This window comes from Archocentrus centrarchus, chromosome 12 (assembly GCF_007364275.1).
Source record: "Archocentrus centrarchus isolate MPI-CPG fArcCen1 chromosome 12, fArcCen1, whole genome shotgun sequence".
NCBI lineage: Eukaryota > Metazoa > Chordata > Actinopteri > Cichliformes > Cichlidae > Archocentrus > Archocentrus centrarchus.
Genome location: NC_044357.1, coordinates 13902459 through 13930458, shown reverse-complemented (window position 1 = coordinate 13930458; position 28000 = coordinate 13902459). Strand labels below are relative to the sequence as shown.

Sequence of the window (28000 nt, the reverse complement as noted above, 5' to 3'; positions counted from 1 at the left end):
TATGACGGGGGCAGTGCCCTTGCCTGCCTTGGCCTGAGCGTTCATCAGGCATTCTTTATGTTGCCTCACTCAGCAGCAGCCGCAAGAGCAGCAATAGTGTCCTCCTTCCTCCTCTCCCCACTGTGGTTGTGACTCTTGCTCCCGTCTCCAGGGGTCGTCAGTCTGCCATCGGCCCCCTCTGATGTGGAGAGCTGCAGAGATTACAGCCTGATCTCTGGTGACTTCAAGATATTTTTAAGAGATGATGTTAGACATGTGAAATCAAGACTTTGCAGGCATGAGAGGAAATGCAGTAAAATAAAGACTTTATGTAGGAAGACTGTGATAATGGACTAGTCAAAGCAGTGCCTCTTGGTGATCCAGTGTAATGGTGACAAAATGAGGGACTAGTGAAACATGAAAGCATAGCTAAATGTACCTATGGTATCAGTGACTTGTGGCATCCAGAGCTGCAGCATTTCATACATGTGCAATAAACAGACACAAGGTCTCACACAAGTACACACAGACACAACTGGTATTTGCAGGGATCTGTGGTTTTGGTCAGCAGAGCTGTTGCAGGGTGTGGAGTGGTGTAGAGAGAGAGAGAGAGAGACAGAGAGAGACAGAGAGAGAGGGGTGGAAGGGAGGAACACAGACTGGAGGCCACTGAGATGCCTTCTCAGCCCAAAGCTATTTCCTGTGAACAAGGTGCAGGCACTATTATTGGTTGGTACTGGAGCTCTGTGGATATGTTACAATGGAAATCAGAAATGTTGCTGAAAATGCCGCAGGAGAGGAATTATAATTAACTAGATGTTGGAATTTACAGTATTACAATAAATCCTGTGCGGGACTTTAAAAAAGAAGGGAAAGAATGCACTGGCCAGCTCAGTAACACCAAAAGGCCCAAAGATAAAAAAAAAAAAACTAAAGCGGACGATCGCAGAATTCTTTCTTTGGTTAACAAACATCCCTTCACATTTGTCCAAGTAAAACAAAACAAAAACATTAAAAATAAAGCAAAACTACAACAACAAAAACCCCTTGAGGAGGTCTACAATCATGAGACACTTTGCTGAATTGAAGTACAAAGTGTTTACAATGAGGTGCAAACCACTGATTTAATTCACAAACATAAAGGCCAGATTAGACTTTGCATCTAAAAGAGCCTGCACAGCTCTGGAAAAACAAATTTTGGACCAATGAAAACAAGATGAACTTATATCAGAATGATGGAAAGAGGAAAAGCACGGGGGGGAAGAGAGAAATGGCTCATCATCCGAAGCACTGCACATCATCTGTCAAACATGTTGGAGGCAATGTTACGGCATGGGCATGTTGGCAGCCAATGAAAGTGGGTCACTAGTGTTTATTGATGATGTGACTGCTGATAGAAGCAGCAGGATGAATTCTGAAGTGTGAAAGGCTTTACTCTCTGCTCAGATTCAGCCAAATGCTGCAAATCTGATCAGACAGAGCTTCACAGTGCAAATGAATAATGACCCAAAGCAAACTGCAAAAGCAACCCAAGAGTTTCCCAAGGCAAAGTTATGAGACATTCTTCAATGGCCGAGTCAGTCACCTGATCTCAACCCAACAGAGCATGCTTTTCAGTTACTGAAGACAAAACTAAATGCAGAGAGACCCACAAACAAGCAGCAACTGCAGTAGAAGCCTGGCAGATCATCTCAAGGTAGGAAACGTTATTTGGGTCCATGGGTTTGAGACTTCAAACAGTCACTGACTGCAAAGGATTTTCATCCAATTATTAAAAACAATCATACTTAAAATTGTTATTTTGTCCAGTTAATTTTGAGCATCTGAAACTAGTTGACTGTGTCTCAAAATCTGCATACTTACTAAGAAATTCTGATAAAGAATGCACAATACTCTGATTAAATGACAAATGTATAAAATAGTAAAGTTGCTTTTAGTTAGAGAAGCGAAAAAAAAAACCAACCCAATTAACTGTTATCTGATAACTTTATTATCAAGTTAAAAAAAGACAATGAATTACAATATTTACAGAATATCCAGAGATAAATGGAATAAAATTGTAAACAATCATTCTAGGCAACATCACAACCCACCATCAGGTAATCAGATTTATATGGGGAAAGGCAAGAAGGAGAGATTCTAGTGTCAAACTATGGAGACAACAGTCTGAAAGGAGAAATGCATCAGAAACAAACTAAACATATATACAAGTATCCAGTGTGTTGTCAGCAGGGGCGTAACTTTGGGTAAACTGGGAACATTACAGTCTAGAGACTGCACACAGTGAGGGATTCATAGTCCTTCTCTATTAAAATGATCACAGAACAACAAACAATTTTGGGTTGACAGCTTCATCACCCACACTGTCCCAGATTATCATCTGGTTTACCCTGGGATTTCAAGCTGGGTAACAAGCTGCCTTACAAAGCTTATTTCTACAACAACTATTTTCAAAGAGTTTTGCTTTCAAAAACGATACAAGCTGGTTCTGTAAAACAGAAAAAAAAAAAAAAGGGCTCTGAGATTCAGCACCAACGCAACTTGTTTGAGGGCATTACAAGAACCAGGGAGTCCGACTCTCAGAGTCCCAACTATCGTTGAGTGGGTAGACGGTAGACAGGTACACTTGGAATAAGTGAGCTGATGCCCCTACTTGTCATGGACAGAAGATACTGGTGTATCTGATTTTGGATTGGACAAGAATGAGCTAAATCTTAGAGGGATCAAGAGGCTCTCTAGGAACCCAGACGGTGATGATGGTCAAGCCCAGAAAAGGACCGAGCAGTTTAGGTAAATGCTCCCAAAGGAACTATTGTTTACTCGGCGCTTCCTTAACTGTATTTTTCTTCCTCACCAATAAAAGCCCTGGCCATGAATTAGAAGAGAACTGAGTGAATTTCCTTTATGCTTAATATTGTACAACCACACTGTGCTTCCTATCTGCTCATTCCCATTACGATACAAAAAAGGGATGCGTTTCCATTGGAACCAGACATTGCACAACAGCATAATAATGTTGGATTGGGGATTCAAAGCCCCTCAGGGTTAGCTATGATCTTTAGATTTCTTTTTTTTTTCCTTCCTTTTTAAAAAAAAAAAAAAAAAAAATGTGAACACTTAAAGAAAAAAAACGGTTAAGTTATCCTTTCTGAAACACCACAGTTCAAACACTTAACAAGTAGTTTTGTTGTCTATACATGGCTGCAAACATGTACTTCGTCCAAGTTCGACTCATAGAACATTTCTATGGTCCAGTCCCAGATTTCCCATTTCTGTCAACAGATCGATGCTTATGAAAGACATTTCCAGCAGCAAACACATCAGGCGTGGCAAATATTTTGGTACCAAGAACACAATTGCTTTATTTGTGTTCCTCTTAATATTGAAGTTATTTACCATTTTTTTTTCTCTTCTCCAGACTGTTTAATTGTTCTTGCTGGTCTTATTGGAGTTGGATGCAAATTTGACTTCATTGCTATTCACTTCTCATAAGGCTTTAGGGCGTTCAAGCAGCAGCTTCCAACAAATACAATCTCTGCCTTTTGTCAATATCAACAATAATATAACAACTTTATCTAACAAGAAGCACACAAATGCAGACAATGACAGGGGTGTCGAAACATTAAAAGAATTTTCTCTTTTTCTTTAAGATGAGGGAATTTGAACCTTTAAAACAGTCAATCCTTAACATAAAGTCCCATTATCTCATATTTTTCCTATATATTTTTCCTATATATATATGTTTTTAGAGCTTCCTGCTCGGGTTACACTTGTCTTTTCAGTGTATATCTTTATGTTATAACTGGACCAGAGACTACAGCAAAACACGGCCTTTCCCTTAGCCTCAGTCATGTTTCTGAAGAGACATTTTAAAGCCTATATCTGAATGCTCAAGCCAATACAAATCGGACAGTGTAGAGCAGCCTTTAGATAATGTGATCAACAGAGGTGACAGTGAAAGGTCTAGACATCTTTCAAAGGAACAAATGCCAAACACACTCGATTAAGCCTGGAATATCATTTGTGATGCTCAGAACATTAAAAATAACCAAAAGCAGCTTTTCTTTCTATATACACCATCCTCCTCATCAAACTCTCTCAATGCTGTGAGCATAACTAATGAAATTCCACGTGCTTAATGTGGATCAGGGGGTCAAGAGAAAGCTCAGAGATTGATATTTTGGCAAATAAACTACAGTATACATTTGCGTGGCCTAAAACTACAGTAAGCTGATTAGAGTAGTTTTTTTTTTTTTGTTTTGTTTTTTTGGTAATCCTACTGCGCTAAAAGTCTCAATATCTTTGCACTAGATGACAAATCACATTTGACTTTTCTGGTTCTTGCTCTGTGCAATTATAATATAGATGAATTTAACTTGATTCAATCTGATCTTAATTATTGCCACTAAGGCACACCTTGGAATAGATAAATATGGAGCAAATTCTTGTGGAAAACACACAACTTTGTTTTTTTGAGGGGGACGTTTGGTGTATTCCTTGTTACCGTTAAAGCAGTTAAAGCCATGTAGCGGCCATTAGGGGAGCTGCATTTTAAGGCACTTGTGCACTGGTTTTGAAACACAGCTGTGGTGGTTGACACTTGTTGTGAACATAGCGTGGTCCGATTCCTGTGCACAGTGTAATCCAGTGAACCAGACCACTCCACTATGGTTATAACGTCTGGATCTCTGTGAGGCGAGGGACCTCCTCAGAGGGTGAGGACAGAGCGGGACTCAGGCGCACCTGATTACACATTTTGCATTGAAAAGACAAGTGTAATCTTTGTCTCTCGAAAAAGTTGCCATTAGTCGTGAAACCGGTAGATACAGTCCAGGGTAATCCTTAACGGATGCAGGGAAGGTCATGACACGTTAAACGTATTACTGGGTCATTCCATTTGGAGAAATTTGGAGTTGCTTCCACCTCAGAGTCAACATTTTTTTTTTTTTTTTGGTAAAATAAATTTAGTGTAGTCAATGAAGACATGCAAAAATTTACCTTCATACTATGAAAATCATGGCTAGAAGATGAACATGGTATGAAAATATAGGTAAAAATATTTTCAAAGCTTTCTTATGCTATAAATGTGTTTTTCAGCACTAAAAATTGCATGTGACCATCTCCTGTACTTTACAGGTTATGGAGGCTCAAAAAGACTGATTTGAATTAAAAAGTGGTAACTGCAACCATCAAAATGTACTTGTAGGGCCTGTAACTCAAAGTGTGAAGGTAAAATGTTACATGGCTCATTAAAATTCTAAAATTAAAAAAAAAAAAAAAAAAAAATCAGCTGACTGTGAAGGAGTCATGTGGAATCTGTTGAGTGCAAAGGAAAATTGCAATATTGTTCACAGCCAAAGATCTTACGGGAGATTTAAACTGATCCCATTATTTCTATGATTTCAACAGTGAAATTACTGGACAATAAAACGGTACAGGTAAAATGCAAAGGGTGCCACAGGCCGAAGATTTATACATAGTATAATATTAAAGGGACCAAAAAAATGTTAGCAATTCGCATCAAACACTGGGACAATTTGTAAAGAGAAAGAACAGGATTTGTAATTTTACTAAAATACATAAGGTGCCACTCTTTCTCAGGGAATACTTCCACACATTTAACGGAAGGGTAAGATGGGAAAAAAAAAAAAAAAAAGTCTCAAATTTTGATTAAATATAAGAAAAGCTAGGTCTACAGTCGGCCATGGCTGTAAATGCTTTCATACCTTCCTTGTTTGTTTTAGGTAAATTTTCAGTACCACCGTTTTGAATGAGCAGGGAGGAGTGTGAAAGGTGCTTCAAATAATAAAATGCTAAATTTAGTTCGTCATTTTGGACAACATTCTTTATAAATAGTGGAGTTTTATCTAGGTGGGAACTTTTACTGTGGATTTGACCAGAATGTCAGCAATAAAGAGTTCTGTTCACTATTGGTTACCAATATATTAAGATCTGTCCTAGGGGACCGCCCATTTAAAGAGCTCAGCCGTTTTATGCAGCACAACCTAATACTTATATATGTAACATCTAAAATCTAATAATGCACCAACTCATAAAAAGTCAAATTTTTTTTTTTTTTTTTTTTTTTTTTTTTTAAGTTTCAACCTTTTGTTTCCTTTGACATCTTATTTTCTGATCCCACTACTCAATTTTGATCCTATCCAATGTTATCACTTTCTAGCACAGTATCCCAAGAGGCCACAATCGCTTTAGCCAAACTGTTGATCCTTTTTGGTGTCAAGCATTTCTTTGTCTTCCACATACTGGCTTTGACTTGTCAAAGATAGATCAGCAGGGTTCCCTTCCTCTTTTCTGTTGCTGTACAGGTCCAGTCTTGTGTCTTCCAACACAGAGGAGCCAGTGGAAGATGAAGCTGAGGCCTCTATTGCTGAAGTGGTGCTGGTGTCCAGCCGACTGTTGTTAACCATCCTAAAGACAGAGGAAGAATGTGCAGAAAGATATGAATAAAGATACAATAAAATGACAGAGGGGTGATTTTAAATCTGCAGAAATAAAGTAATCAAACATAAAAGTGGTGTGCACAGAAAATGAGACCAGCAGCAATGTGGGAACATATGCTGTAGTCAAACTAGGGAAAACAGTGGTTGGAGACTGGGGCATGACCAAAATTACTGCAACTGTCTGCAATGAACTTGCAATCTTGTTGCTTTTGAAATGAGTTGTCACAGACCAGTTGCCATCTTCAAAACAATTTTGGTGATAAACAGTCCGGCCAGAATCTCACACAAATATGTCTTGATGCACGCTAAGTGATCCAGGTAAGGAAATCCCAGGAAGTTGATTCTGTTTATGTGGAGCCAGGGATCGGATTCATGATCGTTAATACGCAATGCAGCCATGACAGAGTTAAACTCATCTCAACTTCAAAGTGACCACCATAGCAAAGGATACTGTTGCCAGAAATATGAAGAGATGGGAAATGCCTGCCCAATGGGTCTCTCTATACATATCTAATATCATTAATAATAAACATTTAATATGAATAGCTTCTGTGAAATAACATAATTGTGAATCCCAAATTCAAGATTCAATATCACAGACTACATCTGTTAAAGGGAAAATTCAGTTGAATTCAATATTAAATAACATAAATTCACAACAATAGTCACCTCAAGGCATTTTATATTGTAAGACCCCACAACATTAGAAAGACACTCCAACAATCACACAACCCTCTATGAGCAAGCACTTGGTGACAGTGGGAAGGAAAAACTCCCTTTTAACAGAAAGAAACCTTCAGAAGAAGCAAGACCGGGTAGGGGTGACCTTAAGTAACATTAATGCTTGAATGCACAAATCTTTAAAAAGGATGCGCCCGGTGTTATACCAAAGTCTGGTAGCTCCACAGCTGAAGACGAAAACATGAAAAATCACATTTTTTAACAATTTATGTCAGGCCTGTCAATAAACACGCTTACTCTTTAGTGATTTGTCAACTTTTTTTTTTTTAAAGTTTTGTACCAGTGAAACCTTTCATTGTGAATGCACAAACTCTGGTTTTTACCTAAAGGAGAGCAGAGAGATGGCCAGAGAGGGCTACAGAGGGCATTTAAGAGTAGGCTGGAAGAGCTGACTGGGTAGGGAAAGTATGCAGGCTCACACACAAAGAGACAGTTACGAAGAAGAGAGCAAGAAAAAAAAAAAAAAAAAAGAACTTACATGCCATGTCGAAGGACGTGTCGTTCCCATTCAAGGCTGTTTGTAAAGCAGCGGCCACAGAACTCGCAGGGAAGACGCTTCTCCGCACTGCCTGGCCCAGAGCTGTTGCTGCTGCTGCTGCTGCTGATGGGAGATGCAAGGACTTCTGGGAAATAGAGTTTAAAAAACAAACAAACAAACAAAAAAAAAACAGACTGGTTTCAGAATACAGCAGCTTAACACATGCTGAAAAACACCCCTCCACTTTTAGCATAAATATAGGCAAAGATATGAATCTTATGGAATTAAGATAAACAATAGTGTAGAATTATGACTAATGTCCAACTTATTTGTATTTTGAACTTAAAAAGAGGCACAGGAGATAATGCATGGCACAAACATAGATCAGCTTTGCTTCAGATAATCCTTTGCACTGTGGTTCCCAGTGTGCTTTTAAATGAGTTTGCTCTGCATAGTTGAAAATGTATTCATAATATTGAGTTTTGGATTTGACTGGCCAGCAGTAAATTAACTGTTTTCCCTTTTAGAAATGGACAGTTATAGAGTGACATGATTAGAAGCATTCTCAACTGAGTAGGAATACTGTAAGCCTTTGCTAGCAACTTTTACTTATTAAAATGACATGTTTACATTGCTAATAAACTGCACTTTGGATCTCAAGTTACCTTGAGAGGCAGGCTTCTCTTCCCCCACCCCCTTAACTTCCTCTTCTTCCTCCTCCTCTTCCTCGTCCTCCACCTCTTCTACTTCTTCCACGTCATCGTCTTCCTCTTTGAGGTTTTCCTCCATCTCCTCATCATCCATCTCTATGTGGTCCTCCACCATGTTCTCCATAATTTCCATTCCTTCATCATTATCGTCCTCCTCCTCCTCCAGAGCCACTTTTCCATCTACCACCATCTCCATAATTTCTCTCTCCTCTTCCTCCTCGGCGCTGCTGCCTTGATCCTTTATTATCTCCAGCTGGTCCAGGTTGACCCGGCCCATCAGTTCAAAGTTCCGGATAACCTGATCAGAGACAGGAGATGTGTTTTAAGGTTAGTGTAGCATTCTTCAGCAAGTATTTATTTCAAGGAACCCCCTGTTTTCACCTTGCAATTGGAGTTGAAACTTTCAAGGCTTTAGCAACATCAGAATGTGCATGTTTAGGCTTTTATGTTTTTTTTGGGGGGGGGGGGGGGGGGGGTTAGGAGGTGAAATGCAACTAAACCTAGCACAGAAAGTAAGGAAATTTGTGTTTGGTTGATTATTTCTTTGATGTCGATTATTTCTCTCTGCATTGAGATTGCCTCCAATGATGAAAAGCCTGATTGTGGCTGTCTACAGCGTGTTTGGCAGGAGCTGAACTACTGTCTCGATGTGTGTCGAGTCACAGGCGGTATGCATATTGAATATTTGTGAAGCTTTGTGAAATCAGCTGTAAAATATACATCCCTCTGAACTTCTTGTTTGAGTTTTGATAAATAAATCTCCTGTACTATTCAACATGAAACCTATTTAATAGAAATTACAGATCTGGGTTCAGACCATAAAGCTAACCGTTACTGCTTGGATTTGGTTTTTGGTGTACACTACTCCTCCAGCAGCAACAGTATGTTTGTCTGACCTATATTCATTCACTGTAACACAAGTCCACATCCTGTCTACATAGGATACAACAGTCATGGTAGAAGAAGTTTATTTTTATCACAAGCACAAAAATTCCTGGTATCAGTCAAAGTACGTTTTGGTAGTTATTTATAGACCAAAGGGCTCCAACAACTGAAATGTCTGGCTTTTGTAAGACCCTTTTTAAACAGTCATAACTTTTTCTGAATGTTCCACTGGCTAAAGCAGGCTCTCAGTCAAAGATGTTTGATTCACAGGAATTATGCAAGGAGATTTGCATTTGCACCTGCAACACTACATGAACTCAGATAATCTAAAACAGAACATTTAACAACGGAAGGCAAACCGTTCTAATATCTCGTGCATCTTGTCACCTATTATCTCACTCTGAGTAATTTCCTCCTCCCATACTCCCTGAAGACTAAAAACTGTGGCCCTCCAAACCACTCCCCACCAGCGTCTGCACTTTTACTCCTTTAGCTTTAGCTCACTGCCTCAGCCAGGAGGAACCCTGATGTGTCAGGCTTCCTTTTAATAGTCTGACTTCCATGGACACGATAGTTTTCGCATACTTACAAAGAAATGAGCACTTTCTAATTTTTATGGTAGTTTGACTGTAATGGAGAGAGACCAAATATCAACCAAAAATCTAAAATAAACACATTACATAAAAGTCATAATAATAAAATCAAAAAATTATTCCCCCCACTGTATGTATGGTCACCATATGGCTGAACCAAATGAACATTAGTCAAGTCAAGTCAAGTTTATTTCTAAAGCACATTTAAAAACAGCAGCAGTTGACCAAAGTGCTGTACATTTAAAATAAATAATATAACGTAAAACACAAGATAGTTAAAACAGGAAGCATAAAATAATAAAACATAAGGAAAAGAAAACAACATCACTAATGTATCCAGGACTCATTCTGATTTAAAAGCCAAAGAATAAAAATGGGTTTTCAAACAGGTTTTAAAGATGTCAACTGTAGGAGAGGTCTTGATATGGCAACTTGTTCCACAGTTTTGGAGCAACAACATTAGTGCAGTGAATCACCAATTAACCTAACCCCACTAAGCAAATCACCTTTTAAGCAAAAACTAGGTTTTACTTTATCCCAGCATGCACTGGGTAAAAATCAAGGATCCAGTCATGTAAAAATTGAAAAACAATCTTTACATGAGCGGATGCCCTTTAAATGGTGCCCTTTTAAATTCTCTGCACTCCTAAAATACCACCTACCTTTTCACATCATCTCATAAATTATCCCCATTAAGAGAAAGTGATAGACGAACCCTTTCCTCTCTCCTGGATTTGGTAAGAAAATACAGAAACTGCAAAAAATCTGATACCTACTCATCTTATCCCAATGTATCATTTCACTGAATTCGTTTTCTTTTTCTGTCAAGGCGCTGCATAGAGTTCAGTGTTTGTGTGTATGTTTTGCAATGTGTGGCAATGCCATCTTGATTGACGCATGCCTTCTCTATGCTTTTTAAAAATATGCTCTATAAGGAAACTAAAGCAAGACATTTGAATGGATCATTTTTATTTAATATGAGATCATCTACACAGTTTTATTCTAATTACTGATTTTACAGACCATGGTAATCCTCTAATTTATGACCAACTTTGTTGGTCATAAATAAAGAAAAGGAAAAAGAAAACAACAGAACAGATGTAACAAATGCCAACAGAATCATTTACAGAGTTTTTCTGACCTTAAAATGAGCTGATTTTAATGTCAAACTGGGAGAGGCCTTTTACAAATTTTACCCCATGTTGAGCTGCTTAAAAAAAAAAAAAATCTTCATTTGGGGAAAAATGTGGTTCCAAATGAAGATTTTTGGGGGGGGTCATTTGATTAGTTCTATTAAAAAAAAAACAAAAAAAAAAAAAACTTGGCAATGAGCTGCAAGCTCTTAATAAGGTTAGCCTACAAAACCCAAGTAAACAAAGACTTTTCTGTTGCTCTTGCAACTTTTCAAATACCACAAATAAATGTTAATGGGGACCGATTATTGTTGCTCTTTATTCTCCTCACTGCCCTCATACTTCAATATGAATTATCATTACAAATCGTGTGTATGTGTGCGTGTGTGTCCAACTGCCTTACTCACTGACAGTGTAGAGGTTGTTACTTAAAAAAACAAAACAAAAAGGCAATGCACTGCTTTATTTAATCCCTTTCAGTAATTTCTTACACTACTAATTACATTAATTTTGCTCATATTGCCTGAGATCCAGACAATTGTGCACAGACTAATATTTTATCTCACTTTTGCATGTTGGTCCCCCTGATATACTTTCCACTGGACTTGGGTGACTAAATGTGAAACTCTTTTAACTGCCATATAATAATTCAAATTTCTAATGCTAATGTTCTGTCTAAAACAATGAATGTGTGTGATTCCAATCTTTTTAGAATATTTTCCCTATTCACACCTTAGTAATTAGTAAGACTATTCAAAATCAGCCAAACAGCTTAAAACTGCAGTGTTTAACTGATACACATCTCATGCTACAGCAATTAAGGAGACCAGTAATTAAATACTTTCCAAACTCATTTATTAAGACACTCTGCCAGTGAAAAGCCAGAGAGTCTCCCATCTGCCAAACGACACAACGGTTCAGAACCATATTGTTCCTGCTTTAAATTATATGGTTGAAACCAATTAAGTAAGCAGTATCACTTTGAATTTAGCTGAACAACATGTCATTATACGTGAACTCCAACTGACCTTGTGCTCAAGGCGTAGATGCTCCTCTAGCTGGCTCCTTCTATTGCTGTCATAATAGCAGAGCTGGCACTGGTAGGGCTTGATCTCAGCATGCTTTTGCAGGTGCAGCTGCAGGGCCTGGTCACTGGAGCATGTGAAGGTGCATTTGTGACAACGGAATACCAGGCCCTGAAGGTGACGTGACAGCTTGGAGCGGCTGACCTCCAATGGAGCCACGCGCTCTTCTGGTGGAGTGAGAGGAGAGAGTGAAGGGGATTATTAGGGTGGCATTAGGAAAGTAAGAAGGGAATTCGGGGGGGGGGATAAACTGCAAATAGGAGCAGGAGAGGCTTTTACCTTTTAGTGGTTTTCTAAAATTTCTTAGCTTCCATACTGACACATTTTTTAACATAAAAACTACCCAAACATGCTGTAACATAGTTTCATTTCTCTGTGCTTGCTTTTGTTATCTGCCAGTTTCAATTCTCACAAACGTTCTCATTTACAGTAAGCGATGCTTTAACCATTTAAAAAAAAAAAAAAGTCCCATGAGCGATGCACAGAACATGCAAACACTGTTAGCATTGCTTGTGTTATCTTTGTTTTATTATTTTCATATTTGTCATGATAGAGTAAAACAAATCATTGTCAGGAGAAATGCATGTCTTTAACTTGTCGATCATTCAGAGACGTCAAGCGTAGTTTTGAATCGGGCAAGACGAGAAGCCGAGCTCAGCTGCAATTGCGGCAGGTCAGCTGATCTCAGTGCCTAGCCAACATGAGCTGATGGCTCAGATGAAACGCTTCTATGCATCAGATTGGCAAATCTCATATGAGGCGTGCTATTCAAGCCACTTTCGCCTGCCTACAATTCACTGCGCCCGCAACCCACCTCCACACCAGCTCCTTTCATGTTGTGTCTGTCATCAGTGTCAAATCTACTGTCACTGACGCCTGCTCTGCTCTGTGCGGGGATCTGTGCTGCCCGACTCCAGAGCCGAGGCACACCGCCAAGTATAAATTACAGCCGATGGAAATAACAATCTTCTTTTGACTGTAGTAGTCCTGACTGAAATATCATTTAACCATTTTCATTTTGTTGAACATTACAAATGCCAGCACAAGCAACACAAGGCGGACTTGACTAATTGCATTTGTTGTAAAGGAATGTTTTGACATTTTAGGAAATGCACCGTTTTTCCATGTGGCTGAGAGTTATATAAGAGGACTGATATCTTTGATGTCTCGTGCCTGTTTATTACACAAAAGAACGAGAGTTAAAGAACAACTGAAGGAAAACATTTGCCACCTCCAACACCAAAGGTCTTCAAATATGTATAAAATCCAACCTCATTACAACACACAGTTTAGCTAGTTTCACCTATTAACAACCTGTTAAATGGTTAAAAAAAAAATATTAACTGGCCATTAATGTTGCCATTAAAAAGCTGTCTTTTACAGCATGAACTACCTGTAAAGGTAACTTGTCAAAGACAAAAAGTATACTATGTCTGATTTGATTTTGGATGCAGCGTACCTCTGTGCAGAACAATGTGGTCAATCATACTGCTCTTGTGTTTGGTGTGGTAGAGGCAGAGAGGGCAGCGCAGGTCTTTAGGGAGGTCCTCCGGTGCGTTGTTGTTGTGACCTGCCTCCACGTGCATGGTGAAGGTATTCCTGAGGCAGATTTACAGAAAGACTCGTCACTATTAAACTAGTGCCTGTACATGTGTCAACACTAACTGCAATGTGTGGCATTTTGTATTCATGTGTACTTAGTTAAAAAGCTTTTTTTTTTTTTTGGGAAGCATCAATACACTCAAAGTTTTTCCTTACTTGTAGCAGGTGAAAAAGGAACAGTCTTTGCATTTGAAGAGCTTCTTGCCACCGTGGCGGTCCCTGTAGTGACGGCGCAGACTCTGCATGTATCCAGAGCTGAACTCACAGAACTCGCATGTGAGGATATTGTCAGGACGATTGTCGGCCACTGTTGAGCCACCAGGTGCCGAGCTGGAAGACATGTGACTGCGGGAGGCCAGCTGGTAATGACTAAGCTGCTGACGAACATCTGCTGGCTCCAGGTATGATGGATCTGAGAGAGAGGCAGAGGCATTTTAGAGAACCTCGTGGTTTCAATGTGACACAGCGTATGTGGACATGAGGAAACTAAAATGTCTAGCAAGTACGATTTCTTTTTACACTGATGTTCCTTTAAAAAACAGCAACCTTTAGAGACATTGTGCTGTAAAGTTTTAGAATAGGACAGGATTTGTATAAAAGGTGTCAGCACTTGATAATATTCCTCTCGCACTAAGTAACCACTCCAACCCCGACACGTCATCATCAGTCATCGAACGACTCCGGTGCACAATGAAGTTGTCGAGCTGATGAATTTTTTTGCGCAGCAGGGTGGAGTTTAACCTACTTTATCTATTCAGATTAATTAATCTGCCTGTTTTGTTCTGTTCATGTAAGAGGTCTTCTTCAAAAATGAAATGTAAACAGTTCACCGGGGAATTTATTATGAATACCATAACCAACACTGGGGAAAATTTTTTCCCTTTGCTCTCAATAGACCCTCAGTTATTTGCAGCACAGATTCCACAAGATGCTGGAAGCTTTCCTTCGAGAACCTCCTCCACATTGACATGATTGCGTCACATTATTTCTACAGAATTGTCAGCTGCATGTTATGAACCACCCTTTACACCACATCTCAAAGGTGTTAGACTCAGATCTGGTGACTGTGGACATCACTGAAGAGCGCAGTTGTGCCAGTTTAATTAAACGAGCCTCTAATATCTTTTACCTTTTATGCTAAATGTAGCCATTACAGCGTTAATTGTGTCATAAAGGGATGTACAAGGTCAGGAGCAATGCTCAGATAGGCTGTAGCATTCAGACAATAACTGACTGCTATTGAGGAGCGGAGGAGGAAACGCTAGAGACTGTGTGAAAATCCCATGAGATCAGCAGCTTCAAAAACACTCAAACCACCAAATCAGCCTGTCTGGCTCCAACAATTATGCCACAGAGTCAATGAGATCACAGCTTTTCTCATTTCAAACACTGGACGGGGAACATTAACACAAGCTTCTAACATGTATCAGCAGGAGTATGCTATTCCACTGCTGCCATTAAAAGGCTGTTTAGATACATGTATGAAAAGGCACGTGTTCCTAATAAAGTCTTTAAAGTATTCAGCATATTCAATAAAAGGCCATATAGGATTAATGCCTCTGTAAAGGCTTAGATCTGCTTACACCAAATGTCCCTCACACCCCACTGAAGTGTAACTGTTGCTGCTGTCATTTGTACCCTGCCTCTTTCCCTCCTCGTTCCCTTTCTCGAGCCTGTAATATTGAGCCAGCTCATATCCTCGTCCTAGTTTGAGCCTCCAACACATCAATAAATAAACTACAGTGACACTAACAGAGTATCTCTGCATGCAAAAAAATACCTCATTCAGCACTCAGAGCAGGCGAAATAAATCAAAAAAAAAAAAAAGTTTTCTTTTAAAGTTTGCTGGCACAAAATTCTTGAGATCCATTTTTTTTTTTTGTACTTCGGCAGATGAGCTCTATTAAATTAAACAACGCAGAGGTTGAGTAATTCTCGTAATATCTTCTCGGCAATGTGGAGAGGTATGCAGATGAGACAGAAGATGAAGAGCAGGTTCTGTAGTTAGGTGGGGGATCTGTCTTCTTAAATTGTTAACTAAGGGCCAAAACTATTTATTTGACTGCATTAGAGATGGAATACCTGTGTGAAAGGCTCAGGGAAAATGAGGAGAACACCTCACGATAGCGGCTGCGTGTCGATTAGGTAAGTACGGGTGAAACCTCTAACATTCTCACTTGCTTTGCAGGTATTTGGTCATAAACTAAAGCACTGGAGAAAAAAAAATTAAAATTCAACCTAATGCCATGTTTTGCACAGTACCTAAAGCCATTAATAATTCATCCTCTAGGGATGATGAACTTGTACAGCATCCTAGTAGTCACTGAGATATGGTCTTTTATTAATTCTGGCAAGTTTAACTATTAAGAGGAATTTTCCAAGAAATTCAAGTAAACATTACTGCTAATAACAGGCAATCAAATGGAGATCTTTTTCAAGATGCACTGCCAATAAGACAAACTCCCTCTGTCTGAATTTCAGACATTCGGCTGAAGGTAGCTAGTTTGGCTCAGTAAAGACATTCAATATGTCAGCCCTGCTCTTTCTCAATGCTTCATTTGTCTTGGTAGGGCACAGCTGACAGTGGTGGATGGTGCATTGAGGAATGCTGCCCCGCTTCAGCTCCAGGGAAGATTCCACAGCTCCAGCAGCAAGGTGACAGCTGCTGCCAAGAACAGTCTGCAAGCTAAAGCAGCCGCTTGCAAAGCCACTATAACACCTCAAACATGGCATTACATCAAGGAGTTTACTTCTACACCCGCCTAGAGTCACATAGCGTCCTTGTCTGAGCATATTCTGTGAAAAACAATGTCTTACCTAGGCAAATCTAAGCAGCCACACTCCCAAATTAAAGCATAATTTCTCCAATACAAATACATGACACCAGACTTACTTATACTGATGCTTATATTGATGCTCTTTGGGCATCCCCACTTAATTTTATTAGGCTCTACTCCCTGGGGTGTGATGGCACTTCCCTGCCTGCATATGGAAGGAATACACTGAAAATGTCTGGTGTGTAGTTATAAACAGGGACAGGGGATCCTGACATTCAAGTAACTGATGTGTGTTTAGACAGAGGTGATGGGAGTGGAGCTTCTGTGATTGGTCATGTAAGAAGCCACTTCCCTGTGTGAGATACCTGACATAGACATTTTTTTTTTTTTTTTGCTTTTTTGTCCACAGCGGCTTTTATGGGCAGTAGAGAGAGACAGGAAATGGGGGAAAGATACAAGGGAAGACACACGGGCAAATTGGCGATGGGCCGGGACTTGAACCCGCGCCGCCCGCACCGCGGCATACGTATGTGGTCGCCGGCTTCACCACTAAACCACCTAGGCAACCAAACATTTTAATTATACGGTTACATGCATACACCCTCAGAGACAGCTACTTCATGCTGGTTCTGGGAAGGTATGCACAACAACAACAACAAAAAATTGAAACAATAATGCCTATAATAAACATTACATATACAACTTCATATATAAATTTAGCATAGAAAGTAAGGAGATTTGTGTTTGGCTAATTATTTCTTTGTGGTAACAATGCTTGTTGGCAATAAATCTTATATCGCTGGAAATATCGCCACATTTATAAGGAAAATGCATTTGTGGGTTGAGCAGCAGAGTTGAGCATGTGGGCTGTGCCCATGAAAAACTTGTCAAATACTCATACTCAACTCTGCTGCTCGACCCCACAAATGCATTTTCCTTACAAATGTGGCTCCAATTAAGGGGACATAAACAGGCTTTCCAACAGTATAAGATTTATTGCCAAGAAGCATTGTTACAACAAAGAAATAATCAACCAAACACAATTTTCCTTAATTTTTGTGATACGTTTAGTTCACACAGAGTAAATCTGACCAAATGGCTGTAAGACTCAAAGCTGAGAAACTCTATAATCTACTGTGGTGAATTCTGTTTAAAGGGATTTTTGGGGAAATACAGATTTATTGGAAAAGGTTGCTGAGATTCAGATGAGAAGACTGATACCACACTCATGTTCACTAGGCAAACAGGCAAGTAAAGCCAGCAGCAGGCAGCTTACCAGCACCTATAAAGCTCACAAGTTAAACTCTTATGTTTTGCTCCTTAATCCCATAAACAAAACAAATACAACAATGCTTAACGAAGATTACACATGATCTCATACCATCAGGTGCCATGGGAGTCTGTTCTGCATTACCGGCCGGTCGGGAGGGCCTCAGGGTGGCATGCGCAGCCTGGGTAGCTGCTCGGAGTTTGGGAAGGGTCAAGGCCTCACCGTGGTCTCTCAGAGAGTGCTCCTTCAGCTGGCTGATGGTCATAGAAGAGAAGGGGCACGACAAGCACTTGTATGTGTGCTGTTCACCTGGAAGAATATTAAAGATCATGAAGCATTTGACTTTTTTATACCAATACAAAAGTATTATAGACATACACGTGGTTCTAGAAACCTACGTAAGAAAAACTGTTACGAAAGCTGGTGATGGTAAACATATCCTCAACCACAAACAAAGCCCTCTGAGCCAATCTGGAGCAAATGTAATACCCTATTGGCAACAGGGCTCCCCCTGAGTTACAGCATTTATCAAAGCTCCTTAAATCTCAAACAAAAATGCTCTGAAGTTGGTCCCATATTTCAGACTAAGAGGAAATTTGATTTGATTGCTATTTGGAAAATATACGCCTGTTTTAAAGCACCTGAAGGAATATCTCATAAAAAGTGACATAATACTCAGTTCATTAAAAGGCTTTTGGTGCAGGTTAGTGAGCAATACAAAAAGAACAGTACTTCATAAAATACAAAAAGGTTGCAGTGAGCGTGTCACAGCTGAGCTCTCACTTACAAATTAAGGCCCAATCGAGTGACCCATTTCATTAATTCATGCTCTATTACAGTATATAACTGCACACTTATGCAAGTTTCACTTTATCATTTTTTTGGTTTTGATATTTTCAGTGTTCCCATGGGGAACATCCTTGTGCTTCCTGCTTCTGTTAAATGTATTTGCTTAGCGTCTTAAAGAAAGCAGCATCCAAATGGTTCAATACTTCTGTACAAAACTATTTCTGGTAGGAATATCTTCAATATAGATTCCTGGCAGTAGTAACTGCTTCAGTATAAAGCACTGTATAAAAAGCCACTATGAGATTTTTAATGCTACAGTTTTCACAAAGACTAAAAAAATCTACTTCTCAAATGTTGCTAAAATCTGGTTTGCCTCAGTGATCTAGAGCATTTAAGTGGTAATCTCTTTCTTGGTACTATCACCCAAATGCTCCTAACTACCTTGGCAGTTTTAAGATTGCTTCCTTTTGCTTGTGTTTTGATTGCTCAGGTTTTCTGCATTTGCATTAACATGAATTCAAATCACTGTCTGCTGTCTGGCTTCCTCAACAACAAAAACAGTCTCATTATGCTACAAAGGCTGATACGCCCTCACTTTTGTTGCATGCTATGTTGCCAATAAACAAATATTAAAAATATGTTATGAAATAGGAATTCAAACTAAACTCCTGGATTCAGCGAATGGTTAAAATGCTCTTCAAGCTAGATGTGTTGTGCTTGATATGGTAAATCAGGCAGTACATCTTTATGTGGAAGATAAACAGGAAGTTGGTATTTGGGTTTGGGAATACCTTGTTAGTTAGATACATATGTATGTATGATACAGATGTATGTGTCTGTATGTATGTGGGGTTTTTTGGGGGTTTTTTTTACCTGTGTGCGCTTTATGCAGGTGGCTCTTCAAGCGGCTCACGTAGGCAGATTTAAAGGGGCAGAGCTTACACCTGAAGGGCTTATGGTGCCCGTGGTGAGACTGCACATGTCGGTCCAGACTGGCAATGAGAAAAATATTTTTTAAAAATTAAAAATAAATAAATAAATAAATAAAATAAAATAAAAAACACACAGAAGGGAGGATATGAGATAAGAGGATAAAAGGAGAAAAACGGATGAAATGAGGACAAAAGAGAGAGAAAGTGACAAGCCGAGAGTACGGGAAAGGAAGAGAGAGAGCGCTCTACTCTACAGCGTCCACTTTGATGATTCCAACAGCGGGGTTTTTCAGCGGCATCTAAAAGCGCTCGATTCTGTTTACCTCGCAAACAACAGCCGCACATTTCCAATGACTACAGAACAAGGAGCCGTGGGGTGAACTCATCTACCCACAATCCCCTGGTGGGAATGAGTGTGTGAGTGCCTGTGGGGACGGTAGCTGTGTTTTTAATGCCAGCCTCCTAGGTGGCATGGGAATGCGGCTTCTTTCTGGGTCAGGGCACATACAGTACAGAGGGATTACACCTGGGAGCTCAGAGGAGATGAGGACTCTCTCTTTCCCCTCTCACTCTGTGTCTCTGTGATGGATAAAACAAATCACACTACCAAAATGTCTGTCTAGCTGTAATGCTTGTCTTACTCTCCTAGGAGGCAGGAAATCTCGGAGAAGATTGAAGATTCAAAGGGATTGTGATGGGGTAAACAGAATAAGGTGTAAAACTGTGCTCTGTACAAAATGACTTTAACATCTAGTTGATCTGAAGAGCAGCTGGTGCAAGACTGGTAAGGCGTTTAGCTTAAATATCCTGCTACTGGAGCTGCATTCTGCACATATTGCAAAGGTTCATAACATTCATCTGTTTTTAAGTGCAATTTTTAATAGATTAATATTTGACTCACTGTCTCCTGCCAAGTGACTGCTAACGCAAACTAAACATTTCCAAGTAATGCTGCTTCACAGTCGGAACATTCAAATACCACAGGGTGCACAATGTGTATCACTGAGGTTAACACTGATCGCACTTCCTCAAGGCTGCATCTGCTAATACAGCCGCTTAGCCAAACAGCACTAGGAATAGCCAAATAATAGGAAGGAGCTTCTCAGTAAGAAGTAGCTGCATATAAAAGCTCTGCATAAACCAGCCCTGAGATCTTAATTGTAATGCTTGCATGTATTCTCTTTTTAATAATAAACTGCATGGAAATCACTATAAAACTTAGCTAAGGGCTAACATTAACACTAAATATGTGTCAATTTGCATTTTTCCCAGAAACATAATTCTGAACATTGGATGAGGGGAACATGGGTCAAAATTCTCATTTGATATCATTTCTTGTTTTACAGAGGGGATTTGCATGTTTTATCAACTTCACAACTGTGAAAATTCAATGAACGGCCAGAAAATTTGAATTTTCCCCATATTTTAAGGTTTAAAATGTTTGATAATCATTCAGGCTCTGAATGATTACCATAAAATACTGAAAGGTCTATCTTGGTCTATCTAATTGATGGTGAAATGCAGATTCCTGGATAGAGAATTTTTTATTTTTTTATTTTAAAAAGGCCTTTAAATACATATATTGTAAAATTTGGCTAGAATTTACTGGTACAAATTTCAAATATATCACCACGAGATCAGTATTCTGAAATTTAAATAAGTAGATGAGGTATTAGCTAATTAAATCTGTACACATGTATAAAAATCTGTATTTGCATGTTTTCTTCCCACTGTTATAAAAGAAGACAGAAACAAAATAGCCACTCAATCTTTAAACTGACCAATGTATTACTAGAACTTAATGAATATCAAAAGACCTGGACAGGCAGAAGAACAGATAAATGTTCAAAGGAGAGTCGACAGACAACACAGCGATCTAGTAAATGTGTTTGCCTTGGGCAAAGTGTCTCAATTTACTCTACTCTTTATAAAGTCCACACTATACTCAAGGAACTGTGCTGTAGAAGAACTGTTAAAGGTGCCAGTCATAAACTCTGATCCTCCTCACTTACTTGTGTCTGAAGGGCGAGACAAACTGGCAATACTGACAGCTGTACTTGTCTTCTTTGCTGAACAGTGCCATGGCTGAGTGGCTCCTCTCATGGGACCTCAGTCCCTGCATGGACATGAAGACTCGGTCGCACTGGGCACATGGGTGACCCCCTGCTGCCAGCCGCTGCTTCAGCTGGCCCTCCGATACTATGGCCCTAGCTGCAGCCACCAAAGCCGCTGCCCTTCCTTCGACAGCATCTGCCTCAGGATCCAGGTTCTCCACATTAACGGCGACATCATCTGAATCTTTGGGTGTAGCTCCAGGTCTTTCCAGGCCATCGACTTCAGCGGCTTCATCCCCCTCCATGTTGCCATTAGTTAGGCTCTCTGAAGGCAGGATCAGGGGGACTTCGCTGACTTCCTGCTGCAAAACAAACAGAGGAAAAGTCTCAGGTGCTCTGCAACCTTTCAGTGCTCATTGATTTTCTCTGCCAACACCTTTTTTTTATGCTGTTGCAGAATGGTGAAATAAAAAAAAAAAAAGAGATTTAATTTAAATATTGCTTCAAATCTAGCACCTATTGCTATTTTTTACTTGATTGGCTGCACATAACAGTTAAGCAGCTGTCTAACACCTCCGCTTCCATCTATGCAGTCATTGTCAGTTAGGCCTCTCTGCCTCTGACTCCCTGTTTTTCTTTCCATCTGTCTGTATTATTGGAAGATCAGCACTCAGTGCAGTGGTAAACTTTGGTAAACTTCAACCGTGACCTAAAACACTTCAGTGTTCTGGTAGAGATAAACTGTACTCCAGTCTAACCCCGTGTCTCACACATCAAGTGTGATAATTGTGTCAAACCTTGAGCATTTATTCTGAGTGATTAGTCATGTTAAGTTTTTCCTAAAACAGAACATCTTGCAACTGTGCAGATCTACCAACAATTACAGAAACGAATGGCAAAACATCTCCACCTCTTTTTCCTCCCTCCATCTGCCAGAGTGCAGGCCGCTTGCCGCAGTCATCGCGAGCAGACAGACGATCACCATGACTTTTTTATTGCCTCAAGGAAACTCATTCTTTCTGTGGAAGGACCTGACCCTGCACTTTGTGAATCCATAAATAAGATGTGGCATCCACAGGCCCAGCCTTACCATCCAATCCCTGAATGCACCGTCAGTCTGCTCTTCACGCACTTCTATGACAAACCACTGATGTTCTTGAATTTAATTCCCATTTTTGATTTAAAAAAAAAAAAAAAAGCAAAACATTTTTTGAATGCTGTGCTCGTTACCAGACATTTTCACTGGATCACTCTCACTAGCAGAAAACATCACATCTTAGACACATAAAGAGAGACTGAGTGTCTGGTGGAAGATCCAGGCCTCCATTTGGGTGAGGCATTGGGTCCTTAGGCCTGTTCCCCTCACTGGCAGCCTCACTGGAATACTAATGTTCAAATGGTTACCCGCCACTGCCCTAAAAGTTATGGCTCACCACTCTAACCCCCCCTCCACAGCAATGGGACAGCATTGCTTGTTTTCTCTCGGGGAAGCTGACAGACTGTCTACCCAGAAGCCTCTGCCAGTAATAAACAAAATGGGAAACAGAACCCCAGCCCAGTAAAACAGATCACTGCAGTGCTAGGAGGATGAGAGATGGAAAATAATACAGAAGCACTGGGGATGGGAAAAGTGCCTTTGAAATATAGTTAGGAAGATATTACACTGATATCACATTAGTGTAGTGGAAATAAATAACACATACTGTATATGTGCTTGTGTTAGCACACAAGTTCTAAAAGCAATAGTTTAACGTTTTATGAAAGTGTCATAACACTACAGGAAATATAAAGCTACACATATTTGATGTTCGGCTCACCTTAGCTTAAGCAGAAACTTACCATATTGACATAAGATGAATAACTATATATTATAAGTTCTATAAGCAGCATTAAAGCAGCTTCTCTTACCTTGACATGTCCCTCTTTGACCTCACCATACTGGACATGTTTCCTAAGGTGGTTGCAGATAGCTCGGAGGGTGGGATGTATCTCTACACAGAAGTTGCACCTGAATCCTATGGGAGCTTTATTTACAGGACTCTCCTGAGCACAGAAAAAGAAAGGGCAGTTTTTTTTTAAAAATTGTTTTAAAATTTATGACAAATACACTAATATTAACAAAAATATACATCTTACCTTCAAAACACTATAACCATCCAATTTAACATGAACCAAATGAATGGTGCCGATATATTTGGCATAGTTGGGAGACACTTTTTTTTTTCCACAAGAATATTAAAGAATAATACTGTTTCATAATATACAACTTTCATGAAGTTACTATGAAACTATCAGATCATCAGTACAGGCTATCATGCAATGTTAGCGGCTCCATACTGTAGGGGCTCACAGATTCGCTCAACAAGTGAAAGATCTCTGATTTGATCCTGGAAGGAGACACGAATCCCTTTGGAGTTGTGTGCGAATAAAGCCGTGGCCAAAAGTAGCTTCTTCTGCTATCACCATTACCTATATACTGCCAATGAAGTGAAGGGGCAAATGAACTGAATAATTTGTTTAACTGTGCCACCCTCATTTAGTTTCAGCACAATGCCACAAAAGTATGACTTCAATGAACATGAGAGGAAGCTTCAATCTTTCAGGAGATAATAAACACATGTTGAGTACTGGTATGTGACCATCAGATAAATAACAGTATGCTATCACAGATATTAATGGCAGAGAAAAGATTCTATTATGGCAGCTTAATTCTCTCTTTAATCAGATTTCAGGATGACTATGTTTGCTCACCTTCTCTTGTTTGCTCTCAGGCAGCTCTGTGGCTTTCTGCTTGCTGAGAAGCTGCCTCCTTCTCTCGTGCCTCATCGCCCTTTTCTGAAACTCCTCATTGTGATTCAGGAGATGTTTAGCAAGAACAGGGAGAGCTAGGAACTTCAGCTCACAGTGAGAACACTGATATAACTCAGAATCCTCATCCCCGGGACCGGGCGATACCACAAAGTCCCTCTTCAAGTCATTGCTGTGGTGGTTGTTGTAGTGCATAGAGAGCAGTTCGCCTGTGCTAAAAGACAACCGGAAGCATTTTAGACACTTGAATGGCAGCCAGTCCACATCTCCATCCTGCTCAGGTTCGAGTGGGACCTCTATCACTTCCTTATCGTCCTCTCCTGATGCACTTACAGCAGTCTTTTCGGGTTCTTTGGCATAAATAACAGTAAAGTAGCGACCAAGTTTGCTTGAATGCTGCTTCTTGGGGAACACACCCGGGTGGCGTTTAATGTAGTGTGAGACAATGCTCTTCCTGCTGAAGGCCTGAAAGGGGCAAAGAGAGCACCGCCGTCTCTCCACAGCCAATCGCAAGTCTTCACTCATTTCTGAATTGTCCCCTTCTGTTGGCGGAGGTGCCATCACTTTGTTCACCTTCTCATTCATAGTCTTTGAAGCAGCCAAACAATGTGTATAATAGGCATCGATATCATGCCTCTTCTGGTAGTGTGCTGCCAGGCCTTTGCGTATAGGGTTCGTGTACGAGCACAGAGCACATTTGAAAACGTTATTTTTACCCTCTGGCTGAGCACGGACGTTGTTGTGCTTGATACGGTAGTGGCGAGCGATGCCCTTCCTGGTGGAGCAGAAGTATTTGCAGAGCTGACACTTGAATACAGCATGTTTTTCTGTCTTATTGATGGGTAACTGAGAGAGGGCAAGGTCCAACTCACTGACCTCCTGGACTTTTGCTCCACTTGATATATTACTAGCACTGCACTCGCCTACTGCCTCGATTTCTTTACTAGAAGAAAAATTAGTCAGAGAGGCAGAGAACATATCGGAAGCAGACTGATTGTGATATTTCTCATAATGGATTTTGAGTTTCTCCAGAGTCCCATGGGTGTATGGGCACATTTTGCATCTGTATGCACCATAGCCCTGCCTTTGAGTTTTGAACTTGTCATCCCCTTCATGCAACTCAGTGATATGCTCTATATCATCTGCAAAGTCTTCCGCAGTGACTTTGACCAATGGGTGTCTCTTCTGATAGTGGGTAAGGACTCCGTGGATGCGGGAGTTTACATACGGACAGTGACGGCATTTATAGACAGAACTGGGGTTGAGGTCTGCCTCCTGTGCAAAATCTGCAGCTTTCACTTTCATGCCTGGGTGCTTCTTTCCATAGTGAGTGAGGAGGCCGTGGAGACTATTGTACTCTGACAGACATACAGTACACTGATAAGGATTATTAGAGATGGAAAGGCGTGGGTGGTGAGGCTGGGGATTGCTTTCTTGAGGTGGGGTGGCAATAACCAATGCGCCATCATCTTCAACAGTCTGGCAATTCAGAGGTACCTGTTCTTTGGAAACCTGCTGGTGGGTTTTGTCAGCTGAGCCGTTCCCTTTGATTATATCCAAAAGCACAGATTCATCCCCTTTGATAGCCCAGGGGTGGACTGCCTGATAGTGATTGGTGATGTCCCATATTGTACAAGCCTCAAAGGCACAGTCTCTACATTTGTAATGTTTCGTTTCTGCATTGCCCCCTTGTTGGGTGGTTTCAGGACCAGCCCACAGCTTGCTGGCCATGTATGTGTAATCAACATTATGTTCGGGGTGGCGTCTTTGGTAATGGAGCAACAGTCCTTGGGGTTCAGCATGGGAGTAAATGCACCACTCGCAGTGGTAGCCAGCCTCTAAGATGCCATCTTGATAAGCCCAATGTAAAATTGTCATGGCTGTGGCTTTCATAGCAGGGTGCTCTTTCTTCAGGTGCTTCTTGAGAGCATAGACATAGGGGGATGTGTAGGAACAGTGCCTGCACTTCAGGGAACGCAAAGGTGTAGTGTTTTCAGGGTCTGGAGGAGCTGGGACCGTGGCAGAAGAGGCACTGCTGGACTGAACCATCTGCGCGCGCTCACGTTGACTCCGGACAACTGCGGTGTGACGGCGCACGAGGTCAGCATTGGCCTTGGTTTCCCTGTGCTTTTTCTGGTAATGAATAAGCACGCCTTTTACAGTGCGGTTGCCATAATCACAGTGCTGACAAAAGAAGAGCTCATCCTCACCTTTTTCACCACTTCCTGGTTTAGGACTCGAGTTATTAGATCCATCGTGACCATTATTTTGAAACTGCTTCATAAACTGCTTGGGAGCTGCAATTTGCAGTTCATCCATGAGTTTCATCAATCCGGGGGTGGGAGCACCGTGTTTGATATATTTTGCTGTCACTTTCACCTCTGGATGCCTTTTCTGATAATGGACCAATACACCGACAACAGATCTGTTGCTGTACACGCAGTGTTTACAATAGTACATTTCTTCATCTGATCCATAAACTGCTGCACTCGACTGTTTTGGAGTTGCAGATATGCTGGTGTTAAATGAAGAGTTGGCTACAGGCTGCGACTGATCCACTGAGATGACCTTCATGGTTTTCTGTATACGGAAATAAGACGCCTTTTGCTCTGGGTGTTTTTTCTGGTAGTGGACCAAAACAGAGTGCATATTGGGGCTTGCAAAGGAACACACGTCACAATCATAGACAACAACATTGCTGCCTTCTTTGAGAGGTTCTGCCTCAGCGCTAGCTTCGGGAGACTTGGAAACTGCTTTCTGCACTGGACTTGAGGTGGACCTGGGCATTGAAGTGGGGGAGTTAAATTTTTGGGGCCCGAATTTAGTATTTCCCTAGAGTTTGCGATTCACTGGATTTGTGGGACTGCTCCACAATATAGCTGGAAAAGATCATGGCATTGTTGATTTTCACGGTGGGGTGCATTCTTTGGTAATGGGGCATTAGGCTCCTCACATTGGGGCTCGTGTAGGAACAAAATCGGCACATGTATAAGAGATGCGGTTGGTTGAAGTTGAGCACATTGCTTGCTTCAGGGTGGTGATCCATGTAGTGTTGGTGCAGATCATTGTAATTTGTGTATTCGATGTAGCACTCTAAGCAGCGAAAGACTGCACTCTGGTCTTCAGGGTCCAGGATGTACTTAAAGCTGAACTTGATGTAGGGGTGCATCCTCTGGTAATGGGTGCTGACACTACGAGCTGACTTATTGTGGTAATCACAGTGTTTACAGTAGAAACGTGTAATTCCAGGATCCTCTGAATATTCCATGTTCTCTTGGACAGTACTGTCACTGGCATCAGCAGAGATATTTTCACTATCATCCGAGAGAGTCAGTGATATGGGAATGTTTCTAGGCTTGGACCTAGGGTTGCTTTTTCTTTTCCCTATTCTGCCGCCCTCATTAGAGCTGGCAGAGTCTCTTGCATAAAGCTGCTGTGTGTTGTACGCAAAGACAGGGTTGTTGTTTTCATTGTTCCTCCCCTCATCAGCGCTGGCATGATTTTCTCCTGCGTCTTCATCATCCATGTCATCCAGATTAATGACTGTGTCCTGCTGGCTTTGGCTTATCTTACTTTGAAGGTTACTGGCAATTTCATCAATTCTGGTTCTCTTTTGACCGAGGACAAATCCAAAGGCAAGTCATTAATGGACTTCCTGGCTCTTTTCCCTGTTACTAAGGGCTTTTTGGTGCAAGTCCTAAAA

At 40.6% G+C, this 28000-nt stretch overlaps 1 protein-coding gene across 1 annotated transcript in view; it reads right to left on the bottom strand.

Moving 5' to 3' along the window:
- Positions 1–1978: 1978 nt before the first annotated feature.
- Positions 1979–28000, bottom strand: part of znf462 (zinc finger protein 462) — a 54424-nt gene continuing 28402 nt past the window's right edge. The window contains 14 exon segments of the mRNA XM_030742253.1: positions 1979–6408; positions 7660–7804; positions 8325–8667; positions 12009–12232; positions 13525–13664; positions 13824–14079; positions 17826–18023; positions 19377–19495; positions 21448–21851; positions 23398–23532; positions 24241–27104; positions 27107–27133; positions 27136–27912; positions 27915–28000. Of these exon segments, the coding sequence (XP_030598113.1) occupies positions 6189–6408; positions 7660–7804; positions 8325–8667; positions 12009–12232; positions 13525–13664; positions 13824–14079; positions 17826–18023; positions 19377–19495; positions 21448–21851; positions 23398–23532; positions 24241–27104; positions 27107–27133; positions 27136–27912; positions 27915–28000 (5938 nt within the window). The 3' untranslated portion in view covers positions 1979–6188.